At 53.7% G+C, this 13246-nt stretch overlaps 5 protein-coding genes across 5 annotated transcripts; 2 read left to right on the forward strand and 3 right to left on the reverse strand.

Annotated features, from left to right (window-relative positions):
- Positions 1–1483: 1483 nt before the first annotated feature.
- Positions 1484–3775, reverse strand: BO82DRAFT_364440 (uncharacterized protein; the record flags this gene model as incomplete). The annotated part of the gene is made up of 4 exons (XM_025636950.1): positions 1484–3084; positions 3189–3408; positions 3471–3474; positions 3612–3775. The coding sequence occupies 4 exons, from the start codon at positions 3773–3775 to the stop codon at positions 1484–1486; spliced, it is 1989 nt and encodes a 662-aa protein (XP_025492305.1).
- A 1426-nt stretch (positions 3776–5201) lies between these two features.
- BO82DRAFT_282615 (Mob1/phocein family protein) lies at positions 5202–6191 on the reverse strand (the record flags this gene model as incomplete). The annotated part of the gene is made up of 3 exons (XM_025631375.1): positions 5202–5709; positions 5770–5884; positions 5954–6191. 3 exons carry the CDS (start codon positions 6189–6191, stop codon positions 5202–5204), a joined length of 861 nt encoding a protein of 286 aa, XP_025492306.1.
- Positions 6192–6881: 690 nt separating this feature from the next.
- Positions 6882–8828, forward strand: BO82DRAFT_309246 (Paf1-complex subunit LEO1). The gene is made up of 3 exons (XM_025632343.1): positions 6882–7292; positions 7350–7530; positions 7597–8828. Exons 1-3 carry the CDS (start codon positions 7117–7119, stop codon positions 8593–8595), a joined length of 1356 nt encoding a protein of 451 aa, XP_025492307.1. The 5' UTR covers positions 6882–7116; the 3' UTR covers positions 8596–8828.
- Positions 8829–8843: 15 nt separating this feature from the next.
- BO82DRAFT_309251 (Zn(II)2Cys6 transcription factor rglT) lies at positions 8844–10488 on the reverse strand. The gene is made up of 2 exons (XM_025632345.1): positions 10249–10488; positions 8844–10195 (listed from the first exon to the last, which is right to left on the reverse strand). The coding sequence occupies exons 1-2, from the start codon at positions 10364–10366 to the stop codon at positions 9090–9092; spliced, it is 1224 nt and encodes a 407-aa protein (XP_025492308.1). The 5' UTR covers positions 10367–10488; the 3' UTR covers positions 8844–9089.
- A 138-nt stretch (positions 10489–10626) lies between these two features.
- erb1 (ribosome biogenesis protein ERB1) lies at positions 10627–13195 on the forward strand. Its single transcript, XM_025635096.1, has one exon. The coding sequence runs from the start codon at positions 10694–10696 to the stop codon at positions 13040–13042; it is 2349 nt and encodes a 782-aa protein (XP_025492309.1). The 5' UTR covers positions 10627–10693; the 3' UTR covers positions 13043–13195.
- Positions 13196–13246: the final 51 nt, after the last annotated feature.

Consider the following 13246-nt stretch of genomic DNA (forward strand, 5'->3'; position numbering starts at 1 on the left):
TATGCGGTGGCCTAATCTGCTTGTTAACTTGCTGCCCCAATCAGTTCATGCTTATCATTTGAACCAGGTTCTTGAGTGAGAAAAGACGACCTACCGACTCGTCCTGTATGCGGATTGAGGAATGCTCGTACCCAGCTTGTCCACGCAAACTGAGTATGTATCTGACCTCGTTGAGATGTATCAGTGCATTGACCTGTCTATAGTTAGTAGTCAGATTCTCAGACATGAGTATGTTACCTCATAAGAAGCAATAAGTTATACTGTCCACGATACTTACTCTGCAGTGCTACGTAGTTCAGGTACAACTACTGGGTAGAAAGGCTGCTTTCTAAATAGGGAATCACCAAGCCTCCCCGCCCGCCGCTCCGCCCTCAGCCGTCCAACTAACCACCGGGCACCGAGGACCCCATCTCCTCCCTCCGAGGTCTACTACCTTGCACTCCATGATCCGAACCAATGCCTCTTGCAAGACTGCTACATGCACCGACGCTCCATCATCACCAATCCTACAACCAGCACAATCCTGCTCTGAGCCTATGTATGACATTGTCTACCCTAGACCATCCGATGAACACGATCTACCCTCCACATGAAGTAGGCATTACACGAGCATTGGACATTGTCAGAGTCATCATCACATCAATCATATCTCATCAGTGATGGGGAATCTTTCCATTCATCTCCAAGTCATCTAAACAACTGGCTTTTTCCTTTCTCTGTTTTCGTCTGGAACATCTAGATCTTTTCTCCACTCTCTTTCCATTCATTCTCCGTTCACTTGCTCGCTCAGCACCAGCCTTGTCTTCTACCTAAACTGAAAGCAAGGCTCAATTCCCCAGGGCCATAAAACCAAAGCACTCGGTCTGTTCCAGTTGTTGGGAGGTTCAAAGACTTTAGGCCAAGGCACTAGCTTCCTTCCCCAAGGGTCATAGACCATGCCAGATCGCCGGGATTCGAACGGTTGAGATGGCCAACGGGGGTTTGCGTCCGTGGCGAGAACGGCAGGCAAGCATTGTCGGAACATGCTGCCCTTTGCCCAGGGCTTGCCTAGGCCTAGGGCTCTAGCGGATGATGAGTGGTGGGTAATTGGGGTTGGGGTATCAAGTATGTAAGGACGACGATTCATTGCATCGCCCATGCTGATCTTTCAACTCCTGATGTTGAGCGAGAATTCGCAGTTAAAAAAAAAAGGAAGAACCGAAGCAATCAGAAGACAAAAGGAGACGAGAAAAGGAAACGAAAGAATACAGAAAGAAAAAAGAAGGAACAAGACAAATGGTGAAAAAACAAGACAAGACGGAAATTTCGAGCCAAGGAAAGATATCAAACTCTGACAAAAATGGGGAGGGGTCATCAAGGAATACCAGAACACCAGATGGATCCAGGGACCTAGAAGATATTATTGAAAAAGGTAAAGCCATAGCCATTAGTCATCTATCAGTATGCGGAGGTATTTCCAGGTCATTGGTGTTCTCTAATTTCGCTAATCAATGATCGGGCTGGGTAGAAGACGACGAGCGCTCGAGGAGTTGGCTTGGGACGAATTGACAACCAATCTCCAGAAGTCGCCGTTGAGCGGAGGAACCGGCAACTGGGCCAGGTGCTCCTCTGGCTGTTGCTGCATGGACACGCCCATTCGCATCAAAAGTTCGCAGAAGTGGCTGCGGTTTGTGGGACTATCCAGTTCGGGGTAGTCTAACGTGAGGTATGCGAGACGACGGGCAAGCCACTCTATCGACACATTGTGATGCTGATCATCATTATGCTCACCTTCGTTCGACACGAGATTGTCTAGGCACTGGCTAGCGGCGCAGTCCAGCAAGTAATGCGCCTGCTCTCGACCGATCATGGCGGTAAGCTCCTTGAGCGCCTCACTCTCGGGATTAGGGTTATTGTCATCCGCTGTGGCGTCAAACAGTCTGTTGAAACGTACATCGGCGGAGTTCTCGGCCTTGTGAGTCTCGATATACTGTTCTCGAAGCTCGGATGACTTCGTCAAGCTAGGGGCGGGCCAGTCAATTCCATTCTCTGCGAACATGGAATCACAATAGGTGTACAGATCGTTGGTCCACGCATTGAGTTCCAAGTTGCGTGCCAGATCATCTGGGACCCATCCGTCACGGATGTAGAACCACGCTCTAGCCGAAGCGCGCTGCAGCATCAAGCGACATTGCTGCTCGTAGTAGGCGGCTTGCTCCTTGAGGTTACCGATTCGCAAGTAAGCGGGACCAAAAAGCGGATCGGCAGCATCTCGGATCCATTGACAGAAGAGAATGGTCATGACTAGTTCCATTCCGGGATCGTCAAATCTTCGAGATGGGCGGTGATGATCTTGCTGATAACCCGCGCTCAAGATGCCTTCGCCGGGGAAGAAACTCTTCTTGACGAAGCAATCATGAAGAAGGTTAAGCAATCCATAGATCGTCACCTCGTACATGTTGTACCCATCCTCCCACACAAAGTCCAGGTCCTCGATGTGGGGAATCCACTCGAAATAACGAGCATACAACATCTTGTTCACATGACTGTACCCCAGGATATAGCCTGCATGGCATTCCAAGGCGTCCCGGTTAATGATGGGCAGGATGTTGAACACCAGCTGAGGATCGTCGCCAACATTGAAAGGAGCCAGCACCTCGTGGTCGAAGAGTTCTTGATAAGAACGTATGGTACACTCGGTCCCATCAAAAATGTACATGCTGTTCTTCCGGACGTGCTCGTCTCGGTCACGCTCGTTGCTGAGGAGATAGAGGTGGTAGTCAAGGATGTTCCAGCCGGGGCGAAGCACGAGGCCGGGCACAGGTCTCTCTTCCAGATCGGACGCTACAGACTCTTCAGATCCCTCAGACTCGGTGTCAAGGCGTTCAATGATTTCTTGTGTCTCTGGGACGTTCGAGAGGCTTTCTTCTGACAGGTTTAACAGGGTCACTTTGAAGCTTTCACCATCGGGGGTCAAGGGCGTCTTCGGTGAGTCCTCAGGGGACGTGTCTTCTTCAGACCATGACTTTCTTCTGGCCATCTGCCAATGCTTCATCGTGAAGATTGGAGACCTGTCCTCTCTCAGTCGAGAGGTCACCGGAATATCTGCCATGGACTGCTATCACGGCTGGTCAGCACTGACCTGTACGATAGAAGGGAAACACAGGAAGCTAACACCCATGGCGTGGCTCAGTAAGAACAACACTTACAGGTTTCACAGTTTTGAGATGCTTCAGAGGCCTCGATGAGCTGACGAGAAGAGAAGAGAGACAAGGGACGCTTGTGAAGCACTTTGGAACGAAGCTTTGGTGGACCGAGACGAGGACAAGGAGGGCGGAGTCGAAGAGACGTGTTGAGGATGGAGAGGTAAGGGAGGGAGAGAGAGGGAGAGAGAAGACGAGAGAAGTCACAAGGCGAGAAACTCTCACACTGAATCAGGAGAAGTGAGAGGATGTGGATCTTCTCTAAGTTGTCTATAAAGATTTACTCACATCTCTAGAGGAAATGCAAGTACTAACAAAGATATTAAGGATTACATGAGAGTTCAGTTTCAAGCTAAACGCTAACTACAAAGTAAAGGATCATCTACGATATTCAGTATGTGAGGATGTTCATTTCAGCCAGCTATCTACTCTCTGTATAGAGTGATCGAAGGGCGATAGACCCGCCAGAAGTTCTCCGGTTCAGCGATCCTGCGGTGCAATTTCCTCAACCGTGCTTCTAAAACGAGATCCATGCGGCAGAGAAAGGCCGCATGGCCAACCGGAAGATGAACGAAACACAGAGACGACATCATGTTGATTGGGGATTCAGAAGACAGGAGGGTAGTGAATGTGGTGTTGCAGGCTGCTCGGCTGTGATCTCCACTAAGTGACCCTCTCTGCTGTTACATAGCACCTCTACAAACCGCGAGAAAGAGCCCCTACGTCCCCAATTTCCATTTCCTTCTATAAAGCCAATACAAGCCGCTGTCTATGAGGCAAATGCAGCTGAGCTGCCCGTCCAACAGTCACCCATCTATCTGTCTTCCTATATACCACCAAAAAGACCCCTCTCACTAGGGAAGTCAGTCAGGATACATCACAGTTGCTCGTTACCATCTCTCTAATGGGTCTCCTTGGGGAATTGTGTATAGGTTCTGGTATGTGCCATCTACTCCACTGCAACTTCCATCCACACACCCGGCAAGGGAAAAGTTGGTTATAGTCAGAGAATTCGAGTTGTCGCCGGAGAACGCATGGTTGCGTGGCCAGTAGATCTCGTCGTGTGTTTGTCTGAAGCGAGCTCGTTGCATGAGAGAGCTGAGGAGACTGTTTACTGGCTCTTCCTGCTTCTTGCTTGTCTTGGCAACGCCCAACATCGCCCCCATCTTGCAGGATATAGTGGTCGATAGGCTGTTCGCTCAGCACGAAGCTTCCAGATGTGCTCCCGTATAGAGGGTAAGGGGGGCAGTTGTCGGAGGAGTGGAACAAGCGATTAAGTTCAGTACAACTGTACTGTATTATCGAGCAAGACACAGACGGTGACGGCGCATTTACTCACTATAACTGAACAGCTCCATCGAATCGCCGCCGTTCAGATGCAGCAGCACACTGGTCACTGGAATTGAGAGCTGCCTGTGGACATGCCCCGGTACAATATAGGCTCGGGGATATCTGCTAACATTTCGTCAAGCCGGAAGGTTCGTCGAGGCCCTTGGGCTTTGGTTTTGTCTTCGATACTCTAAACATCTATCAGAGCGCGATCTTACGCGCCGGTCCAGGTTACAGGATTCTTCACCATATGTGTATCCTTGTTTAATTCACATTCTCCGTGGCTCGGAACTAATTCCTCACGGCACGCTATGGTATTTCCATCATATAAACCCATTCGAATCGTGATGCACTCTGTTGATCTAAGCTAAGATGATAACAACTGCGTGGCCAGACGATGCGACGACAAGACAGGAAAGACAATATGCAAATGTAATAGTGAGAATAAACATTCACACCGCATGCTAAGTGCTCAACGCCAACTGTGTTGTGTATGGTGTGTGCGTATGTGGTATCATCTCGCGCCTTTGCTGGCCAAAATGTGCAAGACACCGGGATATAGAGCAGCCAGCCAAGACAATCCCATGGCCGTGCTACAGTGGGAAGTAGCGAATTCTAACGCCAGGTCAGAAGACGAACAAATTGCGAGGCTAGTCAAAGTAAATCAGAGGGGGGAGGGCCTCCTCTAGCTCAGCTAGAGGCCTGTTGTTGTTGGCCCCAGTGACCCCCGGAAAGAGCCTCCGGCGGGATCCTTTGCTGTTTGATGAACAGGTCGATCAATGGCTGCATAGGCTCCATTTCCTTGTCGGAGACCAGCTTGTAGTATTTCGCCACGGTGACGAAGTGGACGAAGCACATGTTCAGAATGTCGTGCTTGTTAATGTGCCAGAAAGGGTTCAACCAGTGTGCATGATAGAGATGAGCATAACAGCGGAACATCTGCTTCATGATGCCCTGGCAATCCTTATAAAATGTCTGCGGGAAGCCGCTGGACTTGCCGATCCATTCCTCTCCAGCAGTAGCACTAGCGCCTCCAACTTCGTTAATCGCAAATGTCTCCGGCATGCCCGCGAACTTCTCCGTGGGGAACATGACGGGGTCATGGATCTTGCTGACGATCCATTTCTCAACGCGGTTGATGAACTTGGGAGCCGAGATCTTAGCTGCACGGCCATCGACAAGCCATGTGTATGTCAATCTGTTGCACGAGATAACAGTTAGATAAGATCTGGATGATCACGAGTCGCGTTCTACTTACCGACCAGCGGACATGGTGGGGCAAGTGTTTTCATTGCAGATTGGGAGACCCGTGAGGCTGTTGACCTCCTGAATGACCTGGAGCATACCGTGGAGCAGGCGATATTGTTCAACAACTGGTTGATTATACCATCAGCATCATTTCCCTGCAAGAAAAAAGAGATAGAGCTAGCTGGTCCGCTTACTCTGGTGAGCCAGCCATTCGCCCAACTCCACGTTCTTGGGGCAGGCACACAACGTCAAGAAGTTGCCCTTCACATTCAAGGGCGCGTATTTCTCCTGGAAGAAGTATTTGGGAGCATCGGGGTCGTAGGCGGAAGAGGTATCGACCGAGAAGCTCGAAGTGAGAGACGGGGAGTTGGGCACATGGCCGGCGGGAGGGCCCTGAGGCGTTGGCGACGGAGCAGGACTTCCATTGTTCATCTTCGGGGCGTTGTTGTTCTTGTTGTTTCCTCCCCTGCCAAAGCCTTGGCGACTAAACACCATATCGAATCGCAGGTCAGTGTCCACTGCTTTAACTATTCGAGTGGAATAATAGAAGGGAAAGAAAACCCCGAGGAATATGGAATCGAAGGAGGAAGCGCATGGCGTGGCCTTTTGACAAGCAAGCCAGGGGCGTGACCATTTCGAATACCTCTGACCATGCTGTGGCAAAGGGAATTTCAGGGGAGAATGACCGTGCGGGATACATTCTTAGGGGAAGAGGGGGACCACATACACACTCTGGAAGAAGGTCGCCATGATGGAAAGCGGTGTATGCTCAAGAACACGAGGGAAATGATGGAATGAGAGAAGTAGGCGACGAGGAAAAGCCAGAATGGGGGAAGTGAACAAGAGACGAAAGAGCAGCGACGACAACCCAGAAGAATAAATCACGACTGGAGACACCCAGACGGAGAAGAGAGACCGAGAGACAAGAGAGATGGAGTGCGAGAGGGAGTGATTGGGAGGGGGGCGATTGTTTCAGTTGGTGAGTCCCTCATTCGGTCTGGCCCGTCGAGCTGCCGCCCTCCACTAAGCCTACTTGGGCCCGGACGGGATCATCGAGTTGTTCCGCTCCAATTCAACGGGAGTGCTCCGAGCTGGAACAAGTTACATGTTGAAGGGCATCATCTCATCTCCTACGATCAATTGACGGAGTCCGGCATTATTCTCCGTCCCTTGTGTGACTCCTCTTTTACATCAGCTCAGGCTCCTTATCGGAGTAGCTATTCCTTCAAAGACCTGTATTGGAAGTTTTCCAGCCACTCAATTGCAAGATTGCGCTTCTACACAAGCTCTGACTTGCCAGGGCTCTTCTTACGCGGCAATTAACAGCCGACCCTGGAATACTTCATATTACACCAGCATGTCCTCTTCAGATGAGGATGTCGTCCGTCGCCCCGTGCGAGGTGCAGCAGCCGATCGACCGGGAAGCCCGTCGGGAAGCGAGCTCGGCTCAGATGCGGGCAATATGAACAATTACGACGACGCAGATCTCTTCGGCTCAGATGCTTCAGATGGAGGTTTTGGGGATGACAATGAGTACGGGAAATATCTGCACTTGACCGGGTCAGGACATGAAGGCTAACACAGCACTAGACAACCCCAACGTACACTCGACGACGAGGAGCTCGACTCGGGAGATGATGTGGATCGCTACGATCGCGCCGGCGAGCGCATGGACTACGAAGATGGGGGCGAAGAACAGTTCCAGGAAACTGTGAACATCATGGATATGACACTGAGTCGCGCGCCGGAACCCTTGACTTCCAACGGCGAGGTATGCAAGATGACTATACATACCACTTCACAAACGGAAGACTCACTCGCCCTTTTCACTATCTAGATATACACAATGCCTGTCCCCCCTTTCCTCTCGGTGGAAACCGAAGAGTTCAACCCGGAAACATATGTTGCGCCTCCCTTCACGACCGCCGCCACCTCTCTTTGCTGGAGACACGACCCCCAGGACGAATCCCTCCTCCAATCCAATGCTCGCATCATCCGCTGGGAAGACGGGTCCATGACGCTGCAGCTTGCTTCGGCGCCGAAGGAGCAGTACCGCATCTCCACAAAACCGCTGGCGCCGCTCAACAGAGCCGGCGAGTACGACGTCAAGCTTGATTCGCACGTCTACCTCGGTGCCGCCGCGGAGGCTTCCTCCGTCTTCCGGCTCACCTCCCACCTCACCCACGGCCTCACAGTGTACCCCACGACAATGGAGACGGATGATGCGGTGCAACGGCTCCAGGAGTCGCTGGCTGCGGCCGCCCGCAGCGGCAAGAAGACGCTGGACGGATCGGCGCCCGTCATCGAAGTCAAGGAAGATCCCGAGCTGGCCAAGCGCCAGGCCGAGATGGCCGAGCGCGAGAAGCTCAAGGCGGCGCGCCGGCGCCAGCAGCTCGCAGACCGTGAGCTGGACCGTGGCCGGCGGGCTGGATTCGGCCACCGCACCGGAGGCGGCGGTCTCACCGTGGGCGGCCTGGAGGACGACGATGGTTTGATGACGACGAGACCTCGCGCCAAGAAGGCGCGCAAGCCGAACCGTCGGGGCGAGATCTACACGGACGACGAGGAGGACTACGACCGCCGCGGACGCACCCGCGAGGACGAGTACGACGAAGACGACGGATTCCTGGTCGGAAGCGACGAGGAGCCCGAGATTGTGGACGATGACGACGACGAAGATATCCTCGAGGATGAAGACATGGACGCCGAAGGCGAGGACGATGATGCCCCGCCCGCCAGACCCCGTCACAAACGCCCGTCGCCCGACGCCAGCGCGAATACACCTCCAGCTCGGAAGAAGAACCGGTATATTGTGGATGATGACGACGAGGAGTAACGGGTTTCAAATTACTCACCGTTCTGACGTTGCTGTCTTCTTGCATCTTGCTTACGGCCACCCCGTACATTTGCTTTCAAATGCTAATGACTTGTGTAACTATTATATCATATCTCTCTGGATACTTCATCGGCGCACGGCTGGTCATATTCGCCTGGGAATCTTTCGTGCTTTTCTTCTCTAACTTAGCATTACCGGACAATAAAAGAAAGTTGGCTTGCAGGAGCATAGGCATATTTATTCAGAGTGTAGCTACTGGCTAGGTCTTAACAGTAGATGCATATATTAGTCTTGTAGAGACAGATAGTGCCCAGATGGCGGATAAAAGTGCCAGGCAATAGATTAGGATAACAGGCCGCTGCACCAGTATCGGCAGATAAGGCAGTCCTATAAATTCATATAACTTATCGTCTGCATAAATAACACAATGGTATCGAAAGAACAGATTTACGCTTCAATATCATGCACACATGGTAGTCGCGGATGACCACAAGCTACATCCCGCTGGTCACAGGCGTCGTTCCCTGCGGGTAATCGGAGGGCTCGAATCCGAATTTGGCGATGACCTCCCTCGCGCTCTTGATGACGCGGAGGCATAGCAGTTCGCTCTCCCCTGTATTACAATTTTGGACGGGTAGAAGGCGCTCCTCCGCAGGTAATGGATGCAACTGGTGCCATGATCGCTGGCGTGCTTCCATCTCCTCAACAAGGGCAAGGAGACTGGGTGTCTCCGTGACTTGGGGGGAGCCAGCAGGGTCGTAGGGCCCACCGATGACCCCTCCTCGTACAGTCTGACGTAGCCAGTCTTTCCAGCCGGCTGCCGGATTAATCGACTGTTCGATCGTCGCGGCGTATGCGGGAGACGTCGTCTGCTTGCCCAGATCCACGGGCTTGGCCTTGTACACGCGGAGCCATGAATCGGCAATGACCGCCAGCAGAGTCCCGGTACACATGACATTCTGCATCCCCGTGCTGAAGCGCAGGGGGCATATTTGACAGCGGATGACCTCTCTGGCTGTTCGCGCGGCGATGTATAATGAGCAGAAGGTATGTTGCGAGATCGGGAAGGGGGCGAGGGAGGATAGGTGGCTGAGGCATAGGTAGAGCCGTGATAGACATGAACATTGCTGGTCGGGCGAATCGGTGGGGTCGGGAGATGGATATGACACGTCCGGCGGCAGCGGTGTCAGACTAGCTGTCGCCGCAGAGACACTGGAGAAGTCCGGCCAAGGCGTAGTGGTCGTCGGGACACAGTTCAAAGGCGTTGCAAGATCCATGCGACTCGGTGGGCTCTGGCTGTCGTCCGCCAAGGGATCAGGAGGGGTCGTCTGTGGTGTATAGGCTGCAATCCCTGACTGGAAGGTGTCCCTCGGTGGGATTCCCATTCCCACAGTATCAGTTGACAGGATCTGACTGAGATCTGCATCTGTGTTCCATAGCCCTTTATCTAGACCAAGCGACGAAGGATCTTCTTCCTCCCGTAAGCGCTTCTTCGGCGGTCGTCCCATCTGCTTCTGTTCCGAATAGTGGCAGAGTAGATCCTGTTTCAGACATCGTGTGCATCCAGCTTGTTCACCGGAGCATTTCAGCTTGCGCTTCCCTAACTTTGTCAGCCTACAGATGATGAGCCTGGATCTTGTGCATCAGGCATACTGCACTCATCACACGCAGCATGTCTTTTCACCGGTCGCGCCACATTATCATTGAAAGTGCTGTCCGACAAGGCGAGTGGGGTCTGAAACCATTGGGGCTGAGGCTCGAACTGCGTCATGCTGAATTATTGACGTGATTCAAAGACTATAGCGCTGGACAGCAGGCGAACAAGCAAGCGCAAAAGAGGCTGCACGGTGGGCGACCATCCAAGACCGTCCGTGATAATCCACCGGGGTAATTAATGCTGTATTGTTGTATTATCGATAAACTTGCCAGAGCGGCGGAACGATAAGAGCGGGCGGTGTATCACGTGGGCGGTGGGAGAGCGCAAATCTTCCCGGCGCAGAAAAAAAAAAAGTTGCAAGGCAAGGAATCAAGTCGCTCTCCCGAACGGTTGTCGTTGTTAAAGCACCGAACGCATTTTGCAAAGCGTTCTACCGTCATCATGGTTGCTTCAGCAGGCTCGAAGAAGCGCAAGGCTGTTACTCGAGATGTGGAGGAGGAAGCTGGCAGCTTCTCCGGAGACGAATTGGCTGGAGACTTGAACGGCGCGCTGTCGGACAGCGCCAATGATCTTTCGAGTGACGAGGACGATTCTGAGGTTGAATTGGTCGACGAATTCAGCAGTGACGAGGACGATGATGAAGAGGAGGAGCTTGACAGCGATGAGATCCCCTCGGATGGTGAAGATGCCGTCAAGAAGAACCCCGCCAAATCGACTGCAGCTCCCGCGGACGACGAAAGCTCGAGCGACGAGGCAGAGGTGAATTTCCGGATCGAAAAGGATGCCAATGGAAACGACCGCTACGTCTACGACGAAATCAACCCGGATGACAACTCTGACTACTCTGATATCGACGAGGACTCCAACACAATCGGCAATATCCCGTTGTCCTTTTACGACCAGTACCCTCACATCGGTTACGACATTAATGGAAAGAAGATCATGCGTCCCGCTACCGGGGAGGCGCTGGATGCGCTGCTCGATAGCATCGAGATCCCCAAGGGATTCACTGGTCTCACCGATCCTTCGACGGGCAAGCCCCTGGAGTTGAGCCAGGACGAGCTGGAATTGCTGCGCAAGGTGCAGATGAACGAGATTCCGGAGGATGGCTACAACCCCTACGAGCCCTTGATGGAGTGGTTCACCACAGAGAAGGAAGTCATGCCCCTGAGCGCTGCTCCTGAGCCTAAGCGCCGCTTCCTGCCGTCCAAGCACGAGGCCAAGCGTGTCATGAAGCTCGTCAAAGCCATCAGAGAAGGTCGTATCCTGCCTTACAAGCCCCCATCAGAGCAAGAGGAGGAGGACAAGGATCTCATCAAATATGACCTGTGGGCGGACGAGGAGGAGCGGCCCGATCATATCATGCATGTCCCCGCTCCGAAGCTTCCCCCGCCCGGGTACGAAGAGAGTTACCACCCCCCTCCGGAGTATCTCCCCGATCAGAAGGAGCGCAAGACCTGGGAGCAAGCGGACCCCGAAGACCGGGAGCGCGAGTATCTCCCTACCGACTTTGGCTCTCTTCGCAAAGTCCCTGGTTATGGCGAGTTTGTCAAGGAGAAATTCGAGCGTTGCTTGGATCTCTACTTGGCCCCCCGAGTTCGTCGCAGCAAGCTCAACATCGATCCCGAGAGTCTTCTCCCCAAGCTCCCCAGCCCCGAGGAGCTCAAACCCTTCCCGTCGATGTGTGCTACCGTGTTCCGAGGACACAAGGGCCGTGTTCGCTCCATTGCGGTCGACCCTACTGGCGTTTGGTTGGCGACTGCTGGCGATGACGGCACCGTTCGTGTCTGGGAATTGCTCACTGGTCGTCAGCTGTGGAGCGTTCAGCTGAGCGAGGAGGACGCCGTCAACGTTGTCCGCTGGAGACCCGGCAAGGATGCCGTGGTTCTGGCCGCCGCCGCTGGCGACGACCTCTACCTCATGGTGCCCTCCATTCTCGACCCCGAGCTCGAGCAGGCCAGTCTGGAGCTCCTCGACGCTGGATGGGGATACGCCGCCTCGAAGCCTGCTCCCAGCGCCGCCGAGGAAGGCAAGAAGACACCCCCGCAGTGGATCCGCCCCTCGTCGGCCCTTACCGACTCCGGCGTGTGCGCGGTCATCCCTCTCCGCTACGTGGCCAAGTCGATCTCCTGGCACCGCCGCGGAGACTACTTCGTCACCGTGTGCCCCGGCGCCTCCACCCCGGCCTCCGTGGCCGTTGCCATCCACACGGTCTCCAAGCACCTCACCCAATACCCATTCAGCCGGCGCATCAAGGGCGGCGGCCCGCCGCAGACCGCGCACTTCCACCCCTCGAAGCCGATTCTCTTCGTCGCCAACCAGCGCAGCGTCCGCGGGTACGATCTCTCGCGCCAGCTGCTGGTCAAGATCGTCCAGCCCGGCGCCCGCTGGATCTCCTCCTTCGACATCCACCCGACCTCCTCCACCGCCTCCGGCGGCGACAACCTCATCGTGGGCTCCTACGACCGCCGCCTGCTGTGGCACGATCTCGAGCTCTCGCAGCGGCCCTACAAGACCCTGCGCTACCACCGCAAGGCGATCCGCGCCGTCAAGTTCCACCCCAGCGGCCGCTACCCGCTGTTCGCCGACGCCAGCGACGACGGCTCCCTCCAGATCTTCCACGGCAGCGTCACGGGCGACATGCTCAGCAACGCCAGCATCGTCCCACTCAAGGTCCTCAAGGGCCACAAGATCACTGGCGAGCTGGGCGTGCTGGACATCGACTGGCACCCCCGCGAGGCCTGGTGTGTCAGTGCCGGTGCCGACGGCACGTGTCGTTTGTGGATGTAGTAGTAGATCTCATTTCAGCGCATACTTTTGTGTTGTTATCTCCTGTTTGCAGTTTCCATTTTTACATGAGAAAGGCGTTCTCGGTGTGTGTATATACATTATTTTCTTTTTTACTTCTCTATCTTTCGATATCCATTTAAAAGTTTCCTTCACCGCCGTTGTCACATGTAGAGTAGGAGTTGCTCAAACCATCGACTGGTTTGC

Source organism: Aspergillus uvarum (genome assembly GCF_003184745.1).
Source record: "Aspergillus uvarum CBS 121591 unplaced genomic scaffold BO82scaffold_24, whole genome shotgun sequence".
In the NCBI taxonomy this organism is placed as follows: domain Eukaryota; kingdom Fungi; phylum Ascomycota; class Eurotiomycetes; order Eurotiales; family Aspergillaceae; genus Aspergillus; species Aspergillus uvarum.

What these genes read in the sequence shown, in the direction of transcription:
- erb1 (XM_025635096.1), top strand. Translation starts at nt 10,694, where the DNA reads ATGGTTGCTTCAGCAGGCTCGAAGAAGCGCAAGGCTGTTACTCGAGAT.
- BO82DRAFT_309246 (XM_025632343.1), top strand. Translation starts at nt 7,117, where the DNA reads ATGTCCTCTTCAGATGAGGATGTCGTCCGTCGCCCCGTGCGAGGTGCA. An exon ending in GGTTTTGGGGATGACAATGA is followed by an intron (nt 7,293 to 7,349) that starts GTACGGGAAATA and finishes ACACAGCACTAG; the next exon opens with ACAACCCCAACGTACACTCG. An exon ending in CCTTGACTTCCAACGGCGAG is followed by an intron (nt 7,531 to 7,596) that starts GTATGCAAGATG and finishes TTCACTATCTAG; the next exon opens with ATATACACAATGCCTGTCCC.
- BO82DRAFT_309251 (XM_025632345.1), bottom strand. Translation starts at nt 10,366, where the DNA reads ATGACGCAGTTCGAGCCTCAGCCCCAATGGTTTCAGACCCCACTCGCC. An exon ending in TGCTGCGTGTGATGAGTGCA is followed by an intron (nt 10,196 to 10,248) that starts GTATGCCTGATG and finishes TGACAAAGTTAG; the next exon opens with GGAAGCGCAAGCTGAAATGC.